This window comes from Corvus brachyrhynchos, unplaced genomic scaffold (assembly GCF_000691975.1).
Source record: "Corvus brachyrhynchos isolate BGI_N302 unplaced genomic scaffold, ASM69197v1 scaffold266, whole genome shotgun sequence".
NCBI lineage: Eukaryota > Metazoa > Chordata > Aves > Passeriformes > Corvidae > Corvus > Corvus brachyrhynchos.
In genome coordinates, this window is record NW_008238633.1 from 2203699 (window position 1) to 2221907 (window position 18209).

The following is an 18209-nucleotide window of genomic DNA, read 5'->3' on the forward strand; positions in this document are numbered from 1 at the left end:
GGGACCCGGAGGAATTGCCCCGGCAGGAGTGCCTGTGCCGGGGGATCCCCAGCAGCGGGACGCTCCTGCCGTCCGCAGCGCGCAGCTGGGCTCCCGCCGAGCGCGTTCTTCCGGCAGGGGAAAACCCCCGGGCCGTATCGGTAGCAGAGGTGAAACCTTCTAGAACGCGTCCCAAGGGCGCTGTGAAGGCTTTTGGCGCTGCATCTTCTATATTACATCGGCAGAGGTTTTTAATTTAGCCTGTAGCAGTGCGGGGTCGGGCTCGCTGTGTGTTCCCCAGATGTGATCAGCAGTCAGTAATTCCCTGGGTTAAGCTGTCCGCGCTGATACCAGTGCACCCTTTTCTGAGAGTGGATGAATGGGAATTTAACACCCGTTTCCACTGGCGTTGGAGAATCCATAAAGCCAGCTCTCTTCCCTTCTGCTGTGTAGGTGCTTCAGGATTATCAGGAGCAAGAAATAATGGTCATTTTTAAAATTAAACCAAAGAGGACTTGGCTGATCAAGAGTTCCAGGATTTCTCCTGCAGGGTAATATCTCTGATTAGATTTTCTCTGACTTTAGAACAGAGAGTTGTTTAAAGAGCATTCCTCACAGAGAAACAAGCTGCAAGTTGGGAAACCTGAGTGAAACTCTTTGCAGGCAGTGATACTGAGAACCCTTGGATCCAAAACTCTATAAAACTGGGCAGCAATATCCCTCCCCTGCCTCAATAGCAAACTTTTTAAAGGCTCTTCTCCAGGCTTTAAGGTCTTTATTTGTATTCTCCTATCTGTGAACTTGTGAGGAGATTGCTAATGTGGAATGTTTTGCTTAAATTCTCTACACCTCTTCTTATCGATACACAGTTATAATCGTGATATTTGGGATCGGGCTATGAGGCTTTTTGGGATAAGTTACAAGAACTACTTTGATCCACAAGAAATGGATCTGACCCGTTAGACTCTTGGTAGAATTTGAGCCTGCCTGTTGTACCTTTGCATTTTCTTATTTAAATGACTGGGCTGGAAGAGTTGCTGCTGAATCCCCAGCATCCCCTGTGGGGGATGGATGCCGTGGGGAGCAGGGATGGGATGTTTTGGTGCAGGATGCTGTTCCTTCTCTGCACAGGAACCCCTTTGTGGGATGGGGGTCAGCTTTTACACCCACCCTAGAGCAGCAACTGGGCCAGAGCTGAAGTGGTGAGCGCCCAGGAGTGCTGCTGAGAGGGGCAGATCCGACAGTCTGGTATAGAATAAGGCCGGTAGCTAAAATAGGATAGAAAACATTTGTACAGACCTTTGGGGCAGGTATAATTAAGAGCATTCACATCATAAACCATCAGTTTCTTATTTACATATGAGTAGCTTTGCTAACCTTCTCAGCATCTCCACATTGCAGTGGTGAGTTGGTTTGTTTCCAGAGACACCTGGAAGTTTTCTGCTGGAAAAGGGAGCTTTGGTTCAGTTCTCTTTACTGTGGTTAAACGTTTCATAATGTGTTTGCAGCAGATTGTGTAACATTTAGGATGCTCTGGGTGATCTTGTAGGTACAAGACAAGGTCAGCTTGGACTTTCCCACCTTAAGTTTCTCAGCTTTGTTAGCTTTCAGTTCAAATAGCATTACTAATAGCTTTCTTCTTAAAATGTTGCCTTGTTAAGGGGGATTTATGCAACAAGACAACAAAAAGCACAAGGAAAAATACCAAAGCTCTGCTTTAAGCTTATAATTTTCTGTGTGATGAGTTAAAACGTTGTTTCTGTTTGAAGGTTTGCCTGTTCAAACACATTTTCCACATGCATAACAAGCATGGTTTTAAAAAACCCCAAAGTAGTGAATAAATACTTAAAAAAAAAAAAAAGTGGTATTTAACCAAATAGCCTGAACTTACACTCAAGACTGTGAGTTGTAAATGCAGGGGATGATCAATGCTACTTGGTAATCATGACCTAAAGAGAGCTCTTGCACTTTTTGACATTTCACATGGGTATGTCAACAGAGCATTTTTCCATCCACAAGTAGAAGCCCTGGTCTAAGCATAGCTGAAGAAATTTAAATGTATGGTGACCCTTTGAAAAAATTATTGATTACAATGTGCTTATCATTATTCTCATTCATGGGGCAAATATGCTTTGCTCTCTCCAGTCATAAAAAATAAACGATATTTTTCTATTTAGCATCAAACTTCTGCTTTATCTCCCTTCCTTGTGTGGACTAACTGATTGTGCTGGTCCGTTGTATCTGGATTTCCTCTTCAGTTTCACTTTCTTCCATTGAAATCAGCAGAGTTTGTCTCTTTCTAGGTACTTCTGGGGATGAATTTGGGCATTTCTGTGCCTGTATCTCCCCAGGTGGGAGCTGCTCTTGACCTATTTGACCCCACTTTTCAATTAATCTTGTTTTCCCTGTACTTGTGCTTATCTACACTTCAGTCTTGATGGTTTCTCGAGTGCCTTGCCATTCTTGAATCACTTTTTCATTGTTCTAATGGGCTTTGTTTGTTAATGCTCCTCTTCTCCCTCCAACCTTTTCTGTGTAATTCCTCCAGATGGGAATTCAAGTACCAGGCTTTTGTGCCCATCATGGGAAGGTTCAGCCTTTCCCCCCTGGCAGGTGTAGATGTGTGTCTCAGCAGGTTTGAGTGGCTCTTTCTGGTGTTCCTCAGGTGTTTGCAGAGCCTGTGCTGCTGTTCCTGAAATCCAGGCATTGTCCTGGCTGAGACTTCCCTTTGGCATTTCATATCCAAACTGTATCAACATTCTTCTCTTTCTGTCTTTCCTGCACTCATGTCTCTTGTTCTCACCACCCAATTTTGCCCTTGTTTTTGGTATCTGACTTGAGCTGAGGTCTGTGCTAGGCCAAAGCTGTGCCAACTCCATAATGAGATCACTGCCCAAACATCATCTTTGTTTCTCTTTCCTTTCTCTCCCTTTGCTATTCCCCCTATTTTAAAATCAAGTGTAAAGCTCTTCTCTTTATCTCCTGTCTCTCCTGACATCCCCCACTGTGAATATTAACTCTGGAGGGATTCAATAATTGTCTCTCTGTTCAGGCTGAGTGCTGCTGGTTGCTCTGCTGCCTGTTGACTGAATTCCAAACAAGCAACCTCAGGGTTTTTCCCTGCATGCTCTTCCTGGTGCTTGGGAGGTGATATATAAATCCCTGAGAACACTTAACTGTTCATTTTCTAAAGCTTTCACTTCTCTATAGCTTTCAAAAAAACCAAAACACATTAGCAGGCATTTGCAAAGCTGAGAGTACTCTGTGTGTTTCTGGAACCTGCAAAAATGTGAAAAGGAGAGGGAAAATAATGTGCTATTTCATTTCAGTGATGGGGTATTGTGGGCTCCAAGTGCTGCATAAAAAATGGCAGGTGGATCAGTGTTTAGATGAGTTTTTAGACATCTCTGAGTTCACATTTCATGTCCTTACTGTTTTCCAGAGTGTTTCTTTGCTGTTGTGTAGGTGAAAGGCCAGAACAGGGCAGTGTTGAGTGGGAGCAGTAACTGATAAATAAGAGCACTGACTGAGACATTAAACTAATATTTGAAATTACAGTAGATGAAAATATCCTGAATGCTTGTAAAAGTGCTGTGGCTCGCGTCTCCTCGAGTCTAACAGTTCAGACTTTGTAACCAGTGAGATACGCTCGGGAAACTGTTTCCATGGTGTTAAATCAGATGTAGCCAGGGGAAGTCCAGTTGTATCTTGTGTTTCACTCCTCGCTTGCTTTCCCTTACCGAGTGCGTGCACAGAGTTGGGTTCTGGTGGGGGACACTTATAACAATTCAAGGTTGGATTCTGCTGCATAGACAGGTTTTTTGTCACACTGAGAAATAGCTGGATTTGGTCAGGAGTCTCCTTTTTAACTGTTTCTTTTTTTGGTGTGGTTTTCTTTTTTTGTTCGTTTGGTTTTTACATTTTTTTAAAGTTTTGTTGTTGTTGTTTATTTCTTGGAACCCTGGGAAGTGCACTGGTCTTTCCTTGCTGAAACGTGACTCCCCCAGGATGGCTGGGCTGCTCTCTGCCCTGGCCCAGCTGCAGCACTTGCTGACCTTGCCCTGATCAAATTAGGGCTTTAAACTTGGAGCTAAGAGAGGATCCCTCTTCTCTCACTCTCCTGGGCAACCTTTATTTCTTTCCTCAACTGTAAGCACCAACTTGTTAGTCTAATTTAGGGATAAAGGGATAGTTAACACTATTTGAAAAATAAAGGGATATTTAACACTATTTGAAAAATAATCTGGCAGTGTACAGCTCCTTGCGGGTAATTTTTTAAAATCTGTTTTAAAAGTCACAGAATATCTGGTATTGCACCCTGGGATTTGCAGGTTTGAATGAACACAGCATCCTTCACAAGGCCTCGCTCTCAGAGGAGCACTTCAGCAGCTCTCTCATGATCTGAACTTCAATGGTACACAAAACTGCAGAACTCTATTGAGGCCACTTTTAGTTGAGTTGTTTTTAAAGTGTCTAATTTCCTGAGCAGAATTAAGACTTGGTTCCTGTTTCCCTCTCCCAGTGTGGATTTCTGTCACCAGTTAATTCTCTTACTGGGAGCATGCTCCGGAAAGGGATTGGGCATCTGCTACTCCCATTATTTGAAAATTACTGGAAAGCTGAAAGAAAAAGGGCAATTTGTTTTTAATGAGACATTTTACTGTCCTTTACATTGTTCTTTAGCAAGAGCTGGTTTTTTTCCTAAAGAGTTGACCAAAAATATTTGTATTACTGTCTTTGAAGTGTAGGACAAAGCTAGCACTGAATCCTGAGTTACCTTAGTCTGGTGTAGCTGCATCCCCCTGGTCAGACAAACCTGAATCGTTTTCCAACTGCATTTTCACTCTGTTAGAGGAATTTGTGTGACAGGGTCACTAATGGACAGTCTGCTCTTTTAAACTCCAAGAAAACAAAAATATGAAAGAAATAAAGCATCAAGGGCTGAGGGACGCAGTGGGATGGTGCTGAAGGCTTTTCAGGGAACACCCTCTTCCCAGTCTTTGCTTTGGTTTGGAGGAGAATGTGGCCAGGTGTGAAAGGAATAAATAATGAAGACAAACTTAGTAAAATAAGGTAAAATCTTGTTTTTTAAACCCTCTTGCCCACAGGTACTGTCTTTAAATGAGTTAATTGACTTTATGAGTTTAGTTAAAATATTCTTCCGAGCAAAAGCTGGTTCTGGCAGGGAGGGAGAAGCATGTTTTAATCCTTAACACAAGTTTGTCTCTTGGTTATTGTAAGTTTGTCTCTTCTTCTTGCACAGCTCTATGGAAATCTTACTGGATTTCATTATTTAAACTGAAAAATACACGCTTTAAGCTTAAAAATACATTGTTTCAACTTACAAATGCTTTAAAATCCTTTCTCTTAGGCTTTAAAGTCTTTGATTAGTTGAAAGACTTTGATTTATTTAGGGAGTGAGGATAGTGAGTTTTATTGTTTTAGTGCAAAGGCAAGGAAATTGCTTCCCAAACATGTGTTTGTTGTTAAGTCAATGTACATGCAGGACATGTGTTTGAGATTTCTGGAGCTGCCACTACCTTTTTTTTTTTTTAAGATCATACTGTAAAGTAAGTTACAGTAAACAGTTCTTATGGGAGAAGTTTTGCAAAGTTTTTTGTGGAAAAACCTCAACAAAACCATTAGTTGTTCTGGTTTTTTTCCTCTTTCCCCATTTTTTTTTCTTAACAGTTCTGCCTGTGCTGTTGCCTTTTTATTTGGAAACACATATAAGTTGTTTGCCTTACAACAAAAACATCTTGACAACATGTTATTCTCTTCCTTCCTTTCCCTTTCATATTTTTGGAATTTCATATTGGGACTTTTTTTTGAGGAGCTGCTATACAATCATTGGTGTTATGGCAGTCTGTTGCTTGGTGTAGTGCTGGAGTAGGCATTTTTAATGTGGTGGGGTTAATTCTTCGTGCATGGGAATTGTGTGTTGTAAGGGGCAAAACCCAGGGAACAAACAGCTACTGAAGTGTGATTATGATTGAAAAAAATACAGTTCTGTGTGTGGTTCTACATACACATACCCAGAGTTCAACTATGTGTTTATTGGTGGGGGAAAAAAAAAATCTTAATAAAATTATAAAATTTGGATGATTCTAAGTTGGGCATAGGAGAGAGTATGGAGGGGAAGTTTATGGGATCCTGAGGATCTAAAGCAATCCATGCCCTTGTAGCAATCCAGACCAGCTGTCCCTGCACCTTTGGGTATTGTCTCCAGTAGCTGTTTTTTGGGGTGGGAGGCAAACCCACTTGCAGCAGGTGGTAACAGCCCTGTTACAGCGTCTGTGAGCAGTGTAACAGCTCCAGCACGAGGGCTTTGGTGTTCTGCTTTGTTTGGGTGAGCAGCTGGTGGCAAAGCCAATCCCAGTGTTTTCAGCAATGACACTTCTAGTGAGTCCTGTGCTGGTATAACACGAAAAGAGCAGCAGAAACTTGGGGTTTTGATTCCTTTTGCTGCCAGGCTCCTGTTGTGCATCACTGCTTCCTTCTGTAAACCTGCTGTGGGGTGTTCTCAACAGCTGGCACAGCACCCAGAGCGTTGCCTTAAGTTTACTCTCTGAAACCTTGGTTCTGAATTTTGCAGGGTCCAGAGAAGAATGGAGACTCCCTTGGATGTTTTGTCGAGAGCAGCATCTCTGGTACACGCTGATGATGAGAAACGTAAGTTCCCTGCCTTGTTGGATCCAGCTGCTTTATGTTTGCACTGTGGATCAGCCTAGAGGCTGGTTTGATCCAGCTTGGAATTTTACTGAGCCCAAGATGTATAGAAAACTGTCTTCAGGGTCATGTAGAGGTGAAGAAAACCCTTCAGAGGTTGTCTTCCCCTGGTGCAAACCCAACACCTTGTGTTTAAATTGGTCAGTGGGCAGCAGAGAATCCCTGCTGTTATTCTAAAATAAATTCATGTGAAGGTTCCTCTCTTTTCCCAGTTGCTTTTGCATTGCTAGCAGACAAAAAGCCGTGATGGAGCTGCTGCCAAACTAAGGCCAGTTCGGGAACTCAGACTCCCTGATAATTTTGGTTAGACCTGTTCTCATTTAAGAACACACAGCTGGGTGGGCACCAGGGGGTTGCAAAGATTTCAGTGGATAACTCTTGGAGTGACTGTTGTCATTAGTGAGGAGCTCTTCATTTGCCTTTCACTTCAGCAAAAGGGAGTCACAGGACTGTAACACAGTCAGAGGCTCATGTTGCCCATTTTTTGGGTAATATTTTTGCTTTTACCATTCAGGGTGAGAGTTTCAGGTGGGGTAACTAATGTTAGAAAAATATTTTCAATTCTGCCACGCTTCAGTGCCACCTCACAGATCAGATTGTCACCTGCATGCTCACTAGTGAGTGTCCTTGGTGCTTTCTGAGCAGTGTGTGCACTTTGGGTATCAACCTCAGGAGGTGCTGACTAGAAAAATTCTATTTTGGATTTCAAGCTGCTTTTGTGAGTAGCTTCTGAGCATAAAATCACCTTTTAAGATGAATGCAGCTTTTCTTTTTTTGGTCTTTGTTCCGTAGATGTTTTTGAAAACTGTTTGCCTTGAATGTTGAATAAAATAATTGGTTTACTGCTGTAAATCTGCTTTGTAATGAACGTTGGTTTTGCTGTTCTTGCATGTTCACTCTGCTACTGGATAAGTACCAAGTTTTCAGTGGTGCCACTACAGAGGGATGATCTGGTTGATTTGCCCCAGTTATTGACTATTACTGGTGAAATGAACAGCAGTGGAGCTCCTTGAGGAAATAATTTCAACCATGGTTTTGGCCTGGGGGGGGGATTTCTTTTGGCTACATTTAAAAAAGTATATTTTGAATATGTATTCTCAATTTTCTTGAGCTTAAATGCATTCTTTTTGGTTAACTATTGCCTAAGACTGTAGTTTGATTCTGAGCTGCACAGGGTAGGAATGTTGGGCTGGATTTAGAGAATCCAGAGGAAGTCTGATTCAGTGCAACTTGCATGTGAGGGAGCTGATGTGTATCTGGTTCTAATTTACATTCCTTTAGTCCTACCACTTAGACTTAATTAGATTTATGCCACTCTGCAGCTTCTAACTTGTGCTGTCTCCAGCTTGCCCTGCTGCTGTATCACACCCCAAAATGCTGCAGCGTGAGGAGCTGCTGAGAGGAAGAAATGAGCAGAGCAGTCCCTGAGCTTGTGCCTTTCTGTGTCAGCTTTAGGGCTTCGTTCTGAGTAAAAAGAATTTAGTTTGGAAGTTAGTTTTGATCTTGAATTTAGCAGTTAGGCTTGAGCTTTCAGTGAGGTTCTAGCAGTGGTGCTGTCTGCATTTCTGTATCCCCACTTGCTTTGTCTAAAACAGAATTCTGCAGAGTTTCCAGTATTCCAGCCATGACCAGGGGTGCAGGAATATTACCAGTGTTGATGAATTTAATGCTTTGAAATGTGAAGGATCCTCTTATCTCCTTGGGCACTCACTGCAGGGCCAAGTAATACTGGAGTGTCTTAGAACTGTTTAAAACAAATGCTTTTCAACTTAGCAGTACTTAAAGAAATGAGCTTAACCTCAGCCAGCAATCAGGTGCCACAGCTGCTCCCTTACATGTCCCCAGCCCTGCTGGGATGGGGAGAAGAATCAGAAAAAAGAGTAAAACCTGTGGGTTGAGATAGGAACAATATAATTATTGAAATAAAATATTATAATAGAGAAAATGAAAAGAGGAAGAGGAATAAAACCCAAGACAGACCCACTGACTGATGGCCAGCACTGATGGGTGGCCCCCAGTTGATTCCCCCAGTTTCCATACTGGGCAGGACGTTCCTTGGTCAGTGATAAGTTAACCCTGGGTGCTGCTTTGTCTCCTCTGGTTTAGGAACTATGGACTGCGTTTCAACAGCTCCCAGTTTAAATCATCCTGCACTTGTTAGCAATGCAAACTTATGAACCACATTTGTTTAACTACTGTGTCACGGGAAAGATTAATTATGGAGCAGAAATGGCTACTGCAGTTTTGGATTTTAACTCTTACCACAGAGATGTAAGCAGTTACTGAAGTTTATGGTACAGTGGGTCTGTAATAAAAAATGAAGAGAAGGCTGAATGAAGGGACACAGGCACTGATGTCATTATTAGCCAGACATTTAAAGGCTTGTCACTCCTTTCTGACTTGTCAATAGTGGAGGAAAGGCCATAAAAAGTCTGTTTATCCTGAGGAGGAGCTATAGGTAACGTGCAACTATTTCATCTCTAAGTGGGACCTGTAAGGTTTTGCTGGGATCTTTCCAGGGCTTCAGGAATGGGATTTAGAAGAAGTAACCATCTCTATGATGTGCATCTGTGCTGGTTTTTCATTGTTATCATGCCTTAAACCTTATAGAATTTGGGGTATTGTGAACTTGATTTTTGTAGTTTCCGTTGAGGTGCTTGACACTTGTTACTCCTCTGTCCCTCTTCTTTCCCTGCACTGTTCTTGCTGGGGTTGTTCTGATTTCTCATCTGCTCAGGGTTCAATTTGGCTGCTTTTAGAGGAGCACAGGATAAGCTGGTAGGGTTTAAGCAAGTATTCAAGCAGTAAGGAGGATTAGCATTTTGTATTTATCTCATATAAGGGGTTTGGGAACTGGTCTTGCAGTTATAAGCAGTGTTTTAAATAGCATAATCTTGCTATTGAGAAAACAGGGAAGGAAAATACTAAGCAGGACTTGTGCTTGCAGATTGTGTTGTGAGCACTGTGTGGATTTTGAGCTCCAGTATGTAAGCCCAGTTTAAAAATATGGGAAAGAATGAGACAAACCATGTCTTTTCTCACTCCCTCAGGGTAATTTAGTGAAGTCTGCTGTGGGCAAGCAGGAGAAAATACACTTCCATAAGGAAATGCAAGGTTTGGAGACAGCTCATAAATGGCACCACCAAGTCCTGGGTAACAGCTTTGTGTTTTAATGCCTTGAACCGAGTCCATACCTGCTGAGCCTTGATTTATGTTCTGCAAAACTGATACAGAGCTGCATTAAAAAAAAGGAATTATCTTTAATGAAGCCATGCTCCTTGCACATGTGCCATCAGTCACATGCGTGCAGGGAAGCCTGGAATTGCTGTTCCACACTTCTTGCCAGTGAACAGTGTTATTGTTTGGCAACAGTTGCTTTTATGTGGTTTAGTTTAATCCACTTCAAATAATTAAGCCAGACCATACAGTTGATACTTCTAGTACAGAAGAATTATTGTGCTTTAAAATCCCCTGCCCTAATCCACTTTGTAATAAAATCCTCATGTAGACAAGAGCCACCAATGAGTTTTTACTGTTCCTCACTGGTATCAGGAGTTCATTAGGAGCATGAATTTTGTGCTGGCTGCTACCTCCTCATGAATAAATATGCAATGATTATTTGTTTTGGATAGCTAATCCCAAAAAAAAAAGATCCTGCTTCAAGGCTGAGTTGAGGAGAATTTATTATTTTTTAGCACTATTGAGGAAGATGATGACTCTTTAAGCTTACTGTTTTAAATAAAAAACAAGCAGTTTTTATAGCAGAATTACACCTGAGTATTGTTACTTGTGTTAAAGATATTAATGATGAAATATTTCCAGCATCACCATGACTTTCCACCCACACTGCTACTGTTTGTTGTGTAAATTTATGGCAAATTATGGGCAGTGAGCCTGAGGCAGGTTTTAATGTCAATGTTTGCAGAACTTTAAAGAGCTTCCATCCTGCTGTGGGAACAGTTACATCAGCACTGATCCTGAAGGTGTTTTGGGTGACTAAAAGTGAGGAATTGGATGGAATTTGCTCTATGAATGCAGTTGGTGCAAAGAAAGTCTCAAGGATCATTTGCAGTTTGTTTTTTGGAGGATTTTGAGGTTTTTTTCAGCATTGGTTTGGTTGTGTGGGGTTTGTTTTCCCTTTTTCTAGAGATTCACCTGCTTCAGAAAAATGGGGAACAGGAGGGCATTTTTGCACAGAAGTGAAATAGCAGTCTCATGTCACAATCTTTCTTTGTTTTCTGCTCACAAGTTCCCCCCATTCCAAGTAGAACTGGGAGGAATTGTAGTGTAAGGACAAGAAATACTCTATGGCAAAATATTACTCAGAACAATGAAAAATTTCCAGTGGGGCACACTGTTATCATACAGCTTGCCCTTTGTACTTTCATTGGCACAGGTAGGTCCAAACCAGCAAATCTTGTAACACAGAAATAAATGGAAGAGGTCTTGGCTGTGTTCTGAGTGCAGAGAGGTTTCAGTGTTGCTGCTCATTCATGGAGCTTTTGCTTCAGGGGTGCAAGGGAATCCAGTTGGTTTAAGAAGAGCATCCTGGAGCGTGTTTAGGGTTCTTCTGACATCTAAAATATGTTTGTGTCCTTAAGAAATTCCTTGCTTTGGAGGGTGTTGGGTTCTGCTCCTCTACCTGGGAGTCATTCCAGAGACTGACTAAATCCCTGTCTTGGCTTTTCCCAATTCAGCCTAAATAAGAATTTTCCTTAGAATGAAAAGGTTGTATATGATGCTTCTACTAAAAATCTTCCTTCCTGTGACTTCCAGGACTCCTCCAGAAATGCAGTTTTTTGTTTTGTGGGACAATACTTGCTGCAATCCTGCTTGGTTGAGGGCAACACAGCCACTTGAACTCAGATTTTTCTTTTGCATTTTGTAAATAAATTTTACAGTATTTTGTATGTGTGATGTTTTCAGTGCTTTCAGAGTTTGGGGGTTTTTAATCAGGGTTTGTCAGCTCTTGGGTGTCTCTTATTAATTAACCCAGCACGAACTTTGATTTAGAGCTTGCCAACTTCTTCAGAACCTCGTCTGGTTGAGAGGAGGATAAGAAGTTTTCCAGGATAATTTCTCATGTGAATATAAATGGATTCACCACATGGATGTTTGTTTCTTCTTTTATGGCTAATTCAAATATTGATTTGATTGTCTTTTTGCCAGGTCGGTTCAGAGAAGAGGCAGATATTTGATATACGCAAAAAGTTGGTCTTAAAAATGAGAGGTGTGATTAGACTGTGGTGTTCTGCAACTCACTTTGATACCCTGGATTCTTTAATTGTGGAAATTAATATGTAATTAAGTAACAGAATAGTTTTTATGATTTAGCAACTGTGCTTGTGGGCAGGGCTTATCTGTGCTGTCCAGCAAAAGAGAAATGGAAGTTTCCTGAAGGAGAAGCTCTAATTTCTGAGGAGCAGTGTCAGCAAAAATCGACATTTGTAATACCTTAACAGCTATGAGAGGTGTTAAAAGTACATTTATCAGTTTGTCATTTAAGTAATGTTTGATCAGTGGTGGAGTCCTGTTAGTTTTGGAGTGGAATTTGTGACATAAATAATCCTTTTTTTTTTTTTTTTAATGGAAGGGGAAAAACATGGAAATGTGATGTTTCAGCTGAGTAATAATGTGATGGAAAAACGTAAGTGGTTCAATCCTTGAGATGCAGCCTGACTCATCTGATGTTGTACGAATACCAAAAGCTTGAAATAATAAAACTCTGAGTAATAACATGCAGAGTGTTCTGCTTTTAAATTGATGAGCCACACAGAAAATACTAATATTGTCTCTGTTTTAAATATCAGTAAATCTGGTTTTCAGTCAAATATCTGAATGAGTGAGTTCCTGATATCCCACTTCTTGTCTTTCCAAAAGCTTTAGCTGTTTGTATTACTCAGTATCTCACAGAGTAGCTTCCTGTGAGTGGTGTCAGGGCCATCCCATTAATTTTAGGGTTTTCTTGGAAGGAGTGTTACGTAGGACAGCTGCTTGCTTGGCTTGTTTTGTTTTAAAAAAACAATGAATTATTCTTACCCCCAGAAAGTTTCACCCTCTTTTTCTCCGAGTTTATTGTAGCAAGAAAATAAAAGAATGTTTTCAACTTGTTAAATAGGCTGGAAAATGGGGCAATTGTCAGCCTGGCGCCTCGATGTGTTTTAGTAGCAGGGGAACCCCATTAGCAGAGCCAGCGGAGGGCTGGAAATTCCTGCAGGAACAAAGGGCCTGCGTGTTCCTTTGGAATTAATTTTTCAAAAGTTCAGCAGCCTGCAGTTTGTAAACACGTCCTAGCATCCTTCAGCATCCCAGATGTTCCTGCCCAGAGCTCCTGAGCAGCGGCAGCCCCACAATGTGGCTTTTCTTCCTGAGCCCTTTTCAGCTCACTGGGGATAAAATATGGGGGCTGGTGGTGTCCCCACCCACGTAAACGGTGTTTGCTGAAACATTCTCTCTTTAAATGTTGTCTGGCAAGTGGAGGGGGAGGAATCTTCTCGCTGGGATGGAATTTGTCATCAGATACCAGGCAGGGCTCTGAAAATCACAGCTGGCTGAATACCGTGCTGTCAAGGGTGAGAGCACATCCCATATGGAACTTGTCAGTGCACATGCTCCTAAATGATTGTCATGTCTCTAATGCTGGGCTTGGGATTTGTGCTCAGCTTGTCTGTTTTACCAGAACTCGGATTTCTTACAGCCTGAATTCCCCAGCAACGCAGGGAAATTATTCACCGATTAGGTTCGGTCTGTGAAGTTTTCTGGTGGGGATGAAAACTGCAGAAATGGACCAGGTTTTACAACTGGAATGTGCTAGGTTGTGGAAATCTGCCCATTCTTCTCGTGGTCCATAGGATTTGGTGTGTTTAATTTGGTTTTAGGAAGCAAAAAAGGAGTTCTTTGCTAATTAGAAGTACTGCAGGCTGACTAGAAAAATGCAGGGTGCTTTCCAGGATGTCCTGTAAGAGCACAGAGAACACACAGGACATTCTTGGAAATGGCAGTGCCACACACGAAAAGGCAGCGAGGCAGAACTGGTGAGAGGAAAGGACTTAGAAGATTTCAGCAGCACTTTGGATTTGGCATATTTACTACTTTCTCTACTTTTTTTTTTTGTGCTTGTTTCTGTAGGTACTTATTTCAGCACTTTATCAAGTGTCTGGAGGGGTTGGAATAGAGCACTTTGCAACTTCCTTGTTGCCTCTAACACCGTGCCTTAAACCAGGCTCAGCATGTGGTGAGAGGAAAGGAGTTAAAAGATTTCAGCAGCACTTTGGATTTGGCATATTTACTACTTTCTCTACTTTTTTTTTTTGTGCTTGTTTCTGTAGGTACTTATTTCAGCACTTTATCAAGTGTCTGGAGGGGTTGGAATAGAGCACTTTGCAACTTCCTTGTTGCCTCTAACACCGTGCCTTAAACCAGGCTCAGCATTATAAACCCAATTCTTTTAGAAGCAGTTAAAATTGCCTTAAAATGGAGGTGGTCCTATGCAACCTTCACTCCCTTTTCAGTCACACAGTCTTTAGTGAAATCATCATAGAATTTTTACAGTTCTGCTGTAAAAAGCAACATGCAAGTTCTTAGTTAATGAGCATCTGTTTGGGATTTTCTTTTCCCTGGCTGGGAACCCAGACTTTATTTCTGGAATGCCATTCAAATTCTGACCTGCAGGAGGAGGGATCTGAACATGGATTTTCCAGTCCAAGGTGCGTGATCCGATGGAATGGCTTGTGAAACAAAAAGAGGATACAGTCAATTAACACTCTGCTTTACTAACTTCTGCATTTTGTCCTGTTGTTCAAGAAGGAAAAAAAAAAAAAGCAGCAGTGCTTTGCTTCAGCCTGAAGAGAACTTATTTTTTCCCCAAGGAGCAAACACCAAAATTACTTTTATTTTTTTCCCCATCTCTTGCTGCTGACTCAAAAATCAATTACTTGTGAAAGCAGAATTCTGGCTACAAATCGGCAGGGCAGCTATAAACAATGTCACCACAGAAACTTGTGTCATCCATAAGCTTAAAAGGAGAAATGCTTCTTATTTAGCAAATTGAAGAGTGGAGAGTGATTTATTACTCTCCTCTGATTTTATTTTTCCCTTTCTGTTCTTACTTCAAGCTTAATGACATGTTCATTGAAAGGTGCCCCAAAACACCACAAGAGGATTTTTGTGCATCCCCTGCAACAGCGTTGTTGGTGATAATTTCATAGCGCTGGCACAAATTTGCTTTAGATACACATTTATTGCTCCGTAAGGCAGAGAAATCCTGAACAGTTGGGCAGAAATGGCCCTTTGTGTGTTTTCAGTTTCAAAGGGAGCAGTTTCAGTACATGCACTGGGCTTTGCTGGAGCTGTGCCAGGAGCAGCAACTGCTGTTATTTTCTGGGTCATGCCCACGCTGTCTGTTTGGTTTGTGTGAAAACATCTGTGTGTTACAACCGTAACTTTATTACTGGAAATCTGCCTTTATTTGCTTTCTTTGGAGCTGGATGGATCTGGCTCCTGACAGAAGAGTGCCCAGTTCATCCATGGTTCCATCCCTCCCTCTCTCCAGTTTCTGTGTCTTAATGCACCTCTTGCTTAGCCTGACCTGGAAAAATATTTGATTATAAAACATGCAAAACTTCCACTTTCCCATTTGAACTCCCCTCCAAAATATGAGGTCTATTAAGGACCTCTTTCAGTTGTTTTTATCCTTAGATTTACCTCATCAATAGACAATATAATGGTTTTCCAGTAGTGCTCTGGAGTTCCAGTATGTTCAGGTTGAGCAGTGTTGAAATCTGGGATCTTACTGTGCAAGGATCTGGCTTTGGGAGAATTTCAGAATATTTTCGTTTCAGAATATTTTTATTTCAGAGTATATTTATTGCAGAATGCTGGTACTTACATAATTATATCGTCTTATGTTACATTTATACCTACTCAAACTATTGCTTTATTTCAAAATGATGAACTCCAAGTTTAGAAGTATATTTGGGTAGTTACTTAGCTTTAAAAATTATCAATCAATAATTTTTTCCTATGTTAAATAAAATAGGTGCACAGCTTATTAAGAATATCATTTGTCAATGTTTGCATATGAAGGAAAGTAACGGGCTTTCCACCGCTGCCTTCTGCGGAAAGAAAGAGGAATTTGGAAAATTGAGAAACATTTAGATTTTTGTTTGTTGCATTTTTTTAAATGATAGTTACTAATCTCAGTGGAGAGCTCTGAGCTGTCTGTTCTTGATGAGCCTCGGCGGGCTCCTGCCAGGAGCTGCTCCAGGGGCACCCTGTGGCTCCACGGGCAGCGGCTCAGCTCCCCGCATCCCTTGGGCTGAGCTTCTCATGACTCCCAACAGATGGTTTGCCTTTAAAGGTCACTTTAACTTTCTGTCCAGGCTGGCTCCTCACTTCCCAGAGCGTGCCAGCAGAGTTCAGAGCTGGAATGTGGGTTGACATCAGGAATGGAATTTCATGGATTTCTTGTTCACTTCCGGAGTTATCCAACCCAATCTCACCATACCCACTTCCACAACAACTGGCAGGGCGTGTTTTAAAGGGGTAGTGCCATGTCAGAACAGAGATTATGTGAGCAATTAGGATGTGGTGGGGTTCTGAATGGCCAGAGATACAATCACTGGGGTTCTAAGGGCTCTGTTTTTGCAAGAATTCAAGATTAAATTTATCCATGCCTATAGGTAGAGCAGTGGTGTCATGTTGTAATAAAAACTTGGATATTATTCTCTGCCTGTACTCTGCTGTGTTCCCAGTCTAGATGTCCCTGCCTAGACTCTTTTTTATGGTCATCTGTTCAGATTTGCATGCATATGTGTGTCTGACCTTTTAATAACCTGGCAGCTCTATCCTAAATTTATTTTCTTTTTGCTCCTCAGAAATAGGGCCCAGTGGCATTAGGAGCTGTTCCACTGACCTTAATGCAATCCCATTAATGCCACTTTCTGCTCTCAGTCATACTCAAATATTAATTAGTAATGGGAGGAAGGTTGACAATAGGAAAATGTAGATTTTTACCACTGCTTGAGGCTGTTCCCTTGTTGATCTGTTCCAACCCATGTCCTTGTGCTCCCCTCTCAACTGCAGTTATTGATAACAGCAGGTTCTGGTAGCACTGCAGTAATTTCAATTAACATCTGTAAAGTACCAAAGCAGAGTTTTGTGGAAGACCTTTTATTTATTTCTCAGATTGGGTTCTATCTTGGTTTTGGCTAGGACAAAGTTTTTTTCATTCTGACATGACAGATTCCAAATATACTTTTACAAACTCCTTGTTTCCCTTTCCTCTTTGGATTCCTGCTCCTCATTAAGTTGGAAAGGGATCATAATTTTCCTTTTTAATTTGCTGAAATCGCATGTTCATTGAAGTAAGAGGAAAATATTTATGCAAATGATGCTACCTTGTGACTTTTGATTGTTAAAACATAGAGAAGATAAGTAATTCCTCTGGTAGCTGTAGAATAACTGGTGTTTTCTGTGAGAAATAGAAGCTGTAAATGAAGATTTTTTTTTTTTTTCAAAGGTCTCTTTCAATTTACTCTCTGCATTCTCTGAGGTCTTATTTTTAATTTTCTTTCTACCTGCCATTATGGAGGCAGAGGTGTGTGGGTCATAGATTGGAGGCTGCAAATGAGTGTGCAACTTATTGCTGGGATTAAATTCCATGGGCCAGCTATTTAATTAGATGTTCCATGTGAATTGGTGTCCTTGATTTTCTATGGCTGTAAGGAAATCCACGCAATGTCATTTGTGAAGTAACTGACATTATTTTGATTGCGCAGAAATTAATTGTTATTAATGTAATGAAACATTTAAAGTATTTAATGCTTTTAAGCAATAGCTGTTGTTTTTTAAATTAGAGTTTCTTTTGCATTTTGTTGAAATAGCAAGAAATAATTGGAAGGTACTTTTGTTTCAGTTAGAGGGTTGTGTCATCAGCTTTCACTGAAATGTACCTCTGCAATTTGATAGCTGCTCTTCCAAAGGTGGAAAACTCTAACAGTGAGTGAAAGAAGAGGTGAGAAATGGTGAAAATGGGGGTGAAAGAAGGACAAGGCTGTCCTGTGTTAGAACATTCTTAGTACAATTTCTTTGCCATGGAGTGAGTTGTTGTTTTAGCTCATAATTGCTATGAGTTTAGATATATAAGTGTTTTAAAAGGTTCAATATCCAGGTTCTTCTGAAGCAAAAGTATGAGAAGGAAACTGGAACAGCATAGGGAATTCTACAGGGAATTAAGCTGGAGGTGGGGAGAAAGGAACTGACAACTTAAAAGATCCTTTAAGAGCTGCAGCATTATTCCTTAAAGTCTGCTACAATCATATTTTAGCCCATCACTGTTTTTTCAGACTGTGGGGTTTGCGTTTGTCACTGTACTGAGAAGCAGGTGCTGAATCTGTTGTGATTTAAATCCGTGAGAACAGTTTGTGCTGGTGCAATGGCAGGGATAAAATAATAATATCAGGGATTAAATAACAGCAGGAGAAATCCTGCTGTCATCAATA

General features: G+C 41.1%; 1 protein-coding gene across 1 annotated transcript in view; it reads left to right on the forward strand.

The window, feature by feature from the left end:
* The first annotated feature begins 6574 nt into the window (after positions 1-6574).
* Positions 6575-18209, forward strand: part of VGLL4 (vestigial like family member 4) — a 67284-nt gene continuing 55649 nt past the window's right edge. The window contains exon 1 of the mRNA XM_008636034.2: positions 6575-6651. Within this exon, the coding sequence (XP_008634256.1) occupies positions 6588-6651 (64 nt within the window). The 5' untranslated portion in view covers positions 6575-6587. The remainder of the gene's footprint in view (positions 6652-18209) is intronic.